This window comes from Motacilla alba, chromosome 4 (assembly GCF_015832195.1).
Source record: "Motacilla alba alba isolate MOTALB_02 chromosome 4, Motacilla_alba_V1.0_pri, whole genome shotgun sequence".
NCBI classification, from domain to species: Eukaryota; Metazoa; Chordata; class Aves; order Passeriformes; family Motacillidae; genus Motacilla; species Motacilla alba.
The window spans coordinates 72,056,227-72,061,287 of record NC_052019.1 but is presented as its reverse complement, the minus strand read 5'-3'; the positions used below and the strand labels follow the sequence as shown (position 1 = coordinate 72,061,287).

Sequence of the window (5,061 nt, the reverse complement as noted above, 5' to 3'; positions counted from 1 at the left end):
ACTTGTGCCTCTGTGTGTGACACCGCCCCCGCCGGGACAAACCCTGCTCCCTCCCGCGACCGAGGCCGGAGCGAACACACACACAGACTTCCCACCTGCTCCCCATTCCCGGGTGGGTGCCCGCTCCTCCTTATCTCCTGGAGGAATGGATTGCTCTGGATTACCTCCATTTTTTCCAGAGAACCTTTGATCCTCCAGGAGGAAAGTTTTGCCCAGCTCGTAACTGTTGCCTGCTGGGGCCTGGCTTCCCACGTCTCCGGGATGCCAGGTGCCCTGCCTGCCCCTCTCCCCTGGTGCCCGCTGCGGAAGGCTCCTTGCAGGCAGCCCTGGCACGCTGCCCTCCCTGCCAAGCTGGGAAAGCTGGCACAGCCCGGGGCGCTGCGATGAGGGAAACTCTGATCTGCCAGTTCGGTCTGTACCTGCCGGGAGATGTGGGGTTTCCTCCAGCCTTTTTTTATTTTGGTTTGGTTTGTCTGTCTGGTTGTATTTCCAGATGTGTTAGTGTGAGCCTCGGCCCCGCCTCCGCCGCCCTCGGGGAGCTGAGCCGAGCTCAGCCGAACCGAGCCGAGCTTAGCCAAACCGAGCCGAGCTCAGCCGAACCGAGCCGAGCTCAGCCGAACTGGGCCGAGTTCGGCCGAACGGAGCGAGCGCCTCCGAGCTCAGCCGAACCGAGCCGAGTTCGGCCAAAGCCAGCGAGCGGCTCCGAGTTCAGCCGAACCAAGCCCAGTTCGGCCGAACCCAGACAGATTGAGCCGAACCGAGCCGAATCTAACTGCAAACAAAGGTTACGGGTCAGGAGTGGTTTGTTTGCCATCGAAACACGAACTGAGCTCGTGTGAAATGCAGCCGGGCTGCCTCCTCTCCACACCGGGCCCCTCTCGCAGCAGCGGCCGTTGGGGAACGAGGAAGAGCTGGGATCGCTTCTCCCCGGGAACGATCAGGGACCAAACCTGGCTGCCACCGGGGGTGACACGGGTCCCGTCCCGGGAGCGGGCAGGGACCTACCAGGGACACAGGGGGTGAAAGGGGCCGTGGTGTCGGGCCCATCCCCGCAGAGGTGCCGCGGGCAGGAGCCGTGGCAGCGGCCCCGCTCGGCTGTGCCCGTGTGAGCGAAGCAGCGAGCGGCAGGGCGAGCGGCAGCGCTGCAGCGCGGGGAGCGCCGCGGAGAGGCCGCGGCACCGGCTCGGGGCGGCACCGGCGCTCCGGGGCGCTGCCCGCAGTACCGCTGGCGTCCCGCAGGGGGCGCCTCAGGGGAGCCGCCCGCGGGGGCGGGGCCCGGGCGGCGCCTGCGCCGTGCGCGCCCCTTGGGCTGTGGTGGCGGCCGGCGGGGCCATGGCGGGCGCTGCGGTTCGGCCCCGGTGCCGCGGCCGTGTCCGCGCTGTGAGGGGCGGCCGGAGCCTGCCCGCCCGTGTGACCGCGGCTGGCAGAGGGGCCGGGGTCCCCCGCGCCTTCCGGGCTGCGCTGTGCGCTTGGGGAGACCTTTGGATGCGTGCGGGGAGGGGCGAGGCGTTGTGGAGCTCGGCGCAGGGTGAGTCCGAGCTCTCCCGCCTCGGGGCTCCCGGCCGGGGGCAGGAGCAGCCGTGCCGGGGCTGTGCCGGCAGCTCAGGGCTGCCCCGGCCCGGGGCCTCTCCCGCGGGAGAGTGTGGCATGGTAGAGTAGGGAGCCAGGCGGTGCTCTGGAGCTTGGAACCCACACAGGTGTTTCCCAATCATATTGGCAGAGACTCAGCTGCGGGGGAGCTGCAGAGAAGGCTGTCTCCCCCGACTGGGGTCTCGCAGAGGATGGGGCAGTGGCAGCCACCGGGTCGTTCCCGTGAGATTTGGCAAGTCCGCGGGAGGGTTTCCTGACTGTCCCTGTCTCCGAGCCGGCTGTGCCTTGTCCGGAGGCCCTGCCCGGGCAGCCCGGCTCGGCGCAGCTGGGTCCCTGCTCCCAGGCTCGCCGGAGGGAGGCAGAGCCACCAGAGCGTGGGTCGGGCTGGAAGGGGGCAGGTGGGGCCTGCAGCCAGGCAGGGGCAGGGAGAGGAGGCCAAGCCTCTACACCAGCCCAGGAGAAGCTTCTGAGAGGCACCGGGGGCTTTGTTTGCCCAGAAAGCTGCGGCTATCGGGGATGACCCGGCCCCTGCAGCACTGTGAGAAAAGAGGCAGGTAAGGGCTCACAGGGGTCAGCTGCAGTCCTTAGAAGCAGGGTCTGCTTCCACCACTGCGCTTTGCTGCCTGCAGGGACCTCTGGTGTGCACTGGGAGCTCCTGCTGGGGCAAGAGTTTTGTCTTGCAAGAGGCAAAGCTGCAGCCTCTTCCTCAGCAGGGACTGTCTCCATGCAGGAAACAGCACAGGGCACTGGCCGAGGGGCTCAGCCTGGGATGTGGCCCCAGCAGGAGCAGCCCTGGGCACACTGACACAGCAGGATGAGCCAGGTGAGGAGCACGGCCCAGCACAGCACCGAGAGAGGCTGGCACGGGAGGGTGAGCCCAGGTGAGTGCTCTGACCCGGGCAGCTTTGGGGAAGGTTGCAGGATCAGGCGGAAGGAAGGAATGCCCCGACGCAGATCACCTGAGGAAGTTGTGCCAGGCTACGGCAGAGGAGAATGTGCTGTGCTGGTGGCTTCTGCTGCTGGCCCTGCTGCGGGCCGCCTTGGGGCCGTGGCTCCAGGGCCGTGGCTGTGCCCTGCCTCTGCATTGTGCGTGGCTGTTCCTTGGGAAGAAAATGGTTGTGCTTGTGGTTTCTGCTTGTGTGGCCTGTCCTGTTGTGGGGCTGCACTGGCAGTGCTCCTGGACAGCGCCCTGGCTGCGGGGGGTCAGGACAGGAACTGGGGCTGGGATGCAGCTGTGCCTGACAGCTGTGGGAGCTGTCGCTGTGAAGGGAGCTGGCAGCAGGGGCTGCACCAGAGCTGCCCGAGGGTGGCCTCTCCCCACCCCATCAGCAACCACCCAGTGCTGCTGCTGCTTTGGCTGCTGGCCACAGGCAGGCTGGGGACGATCCTGCCCTGCTCCCTCTCCCAGGGGGCTTCTGGTTGGCAGCAATCTGTGCCTCCTGCTCTGCTCTTCTGGGCAGAAACGTGCATTTTTTGGGCTGAGCTCTGCCGTTGAGATTTCTGCCTCCCTGTCCTCGGTGCACAGTCTGTGCCCGAAGCGGCGGGCAGCAGGGAGGGAAGGGCTGCCCCTGCCTGGGAGGGGGACCGGCATAACTCCTGTGGGTTATGTGGGGCTGGGCTGTGCACCCTGGGGGTGCTGACTGACCCCCTTGGTGCAGAGAAGGAGACGCTGCTGCCCCACGTCCCCAGGAGAGCCCCTGCCTCGCTTCTGCTCTCGGGGATGGCACTGGGAGACACCTCCACGCAGAGAGTGGCACCTGGCCTGGCTTCACTCCCCGAGGGAAGAGGCTGGGCTTCCTGCTGCTCAGAGCTCCTGATTAGGGACATCCACGCCTGCGCCTGGCTGGGAATCCGGGGTGCACCGGTACCAGATCCAGCCACGAGACATCCCTGCTGCAGCTGCAGGTAAGCCCGGCTCTCCCTCAGGGCCGCCTACGCCTGCTACAGCTCCAGCTGATGGACGCTGCACGAGAGCTGTTCTGGCGCTCACAGCTCCTGCTCGTGGAGCCCTGCTGACGCACTGCTCAGGGCATTTGGGGACCCAGGTGATGTCTGTTCCTCCTGCTTGTTTCACTTGCAGGGGTTAGGCAGTCCAGCTTGCTGAACCTCCAGCTCTGGCTGTGGCGTGTTCTTCATTCCAGCTCTGGAACTGAGATGCTCCAGTTGATGGCTGCTCCAGTTCCTGCTGCTTTTTGTTACAAGCCAATTTAAACTCCAGCTAATTGCAGTTACCTGGGCTTTTGGCCAAGTTGTAAATCACTCACTGTCATCAATGACATACAACTATTAACTTTGTTATAACTATTAACTATTTATTGTCATTAAGTTATTGTTTAAATAGAAGTCATAACTGCTGCAGTGGTTGTGCACAATAAACAGTTGGATGTGGAAAAGGGGCTGAAAATGCTTTTCTTTCCTGAGACTATCTCAGACCTTGGAATAGCCTGGGGCGTGCCGGCGTCCCTGTGTTTGGGGACCAAGGTGACCAGACCCCCTCCTCCAGAGAGGGTCCTCATCCCCAGCCCTGCACCCAAAGGCGCTCCCCCAGCCTCTGTTTTGGGGGCTGACAGCAGCCAGCTGAGCCGCTGTTTCTGTGTCTCTGGGAAGTGCCACCTGGTCATTTTTCTGAGTCCCAGAAACACTGGACTAGACCTGCATTTTCAAGAAAATGAAATGCAGGGCTGACTTTACTTTTTCTGAGCTTCACAAACAGTGTGCTGTGCTTTTAGGACCCAAAGTCATCCCCCAGAGCTTGCTTTCAAGGCCCAAAAATGCAATATTTAGTCTCTGTTCTCAGAAGGTGAAAACACGAGACTTTGCCTTTAGACCCAAACCCACTGGCTTGTCTCTGTTTTCAGCTGTGGAAAATGCGGGACTCAGTCCCTTCCTGAGCTCCAAACCTGACCCCTCATCATGTTCCAAGCACCCGAAACACAGCACGGGGCAGTTCAGAGCCAGCACTGCAGCTCTGTTGGTGACCCCGTGTGTGATGTAGCTGTGGGCAGCTGGAAGGGTGTTGCCCACCCCGTACCCCATATCCAGTTTACGGGAAGTGCTTGGGACCTGGGATGGAGGCACCCTCCGTGCACGGAGAGTCCCGTCTTGTGTCTCTGTGGGGCAGCACTGGGAGATGTGAGGAATCATTTATTGAAATTTGTTTCAGCTGCAATCCCTCACCCTGCCAGGGAGCACAGCCCAGCCGCGTACACCCGCTGCCAGGGGAACGTCCGTCCCTCACAGCGCACACGCCTCCGGGGCTGCCATGCCCGCGACACCCCAAAATCTCCACGAGGAGCCTCCCGCCTGTCCCCCAACCTCCGCCAGAGGAAACCGCCCGACCCGCTGCCAGCCCAGCCCCGGGGAAAGCCCCGGGCGGCAGCAGCCGCTGCCCTCCCCAGCCCGTGCGGCCTCCGGGGCTCGCCCAGAGCCGCAGGAACGCCCGTGGCACAGCCCGGGAGCGCCAGGGCCCGC

The 5,061-nt window shown here is 63.8% G+C and overlaps 1 protein-coding gene across 6 annotated transcripts; it reads left to right on the top strand.

The window, feature by feature from the left end:
* The first annotated feature begins 1,289 nt into the window (after positions 1–1,289).
* Positions 1,290–3,983, top strand: LOC119700930. Of its 6 annotated transcripts, none has more exons than XM_038136654.1 (4): positions 1,290–1,528; positions 2,321–2,413; positions 3,249–3,495; positions 3,671–3,983. In XM_038136654.1, exons 1-4 carry the CDS (start codon positions 1,333–1,335, stop codon positions 3,675–3,677), a joined length of 543 nt encoding a protein of 180 aa, XP_037992582.1. In that variant the 5' UTR covers positions 1,290–1,332; the 3' UTR covers positions 3,678–3,983. The 6 variants fall into 6 exon arrangements, 5 of the variants coding, with proteins under 5 accessions (XP_037992582.1, XP_037992581.1, XP_037992584.1 ...); XM_038136653.1 differs by having other exon boundaries at positions 2,321–2,471; positions 3,280–3,495; XR_005256926.1 differs by having other exon boundaries at positions 1,290–2,471.
* Positions 3,984–5,061: the final 1,078 nt, after the last annotated feature.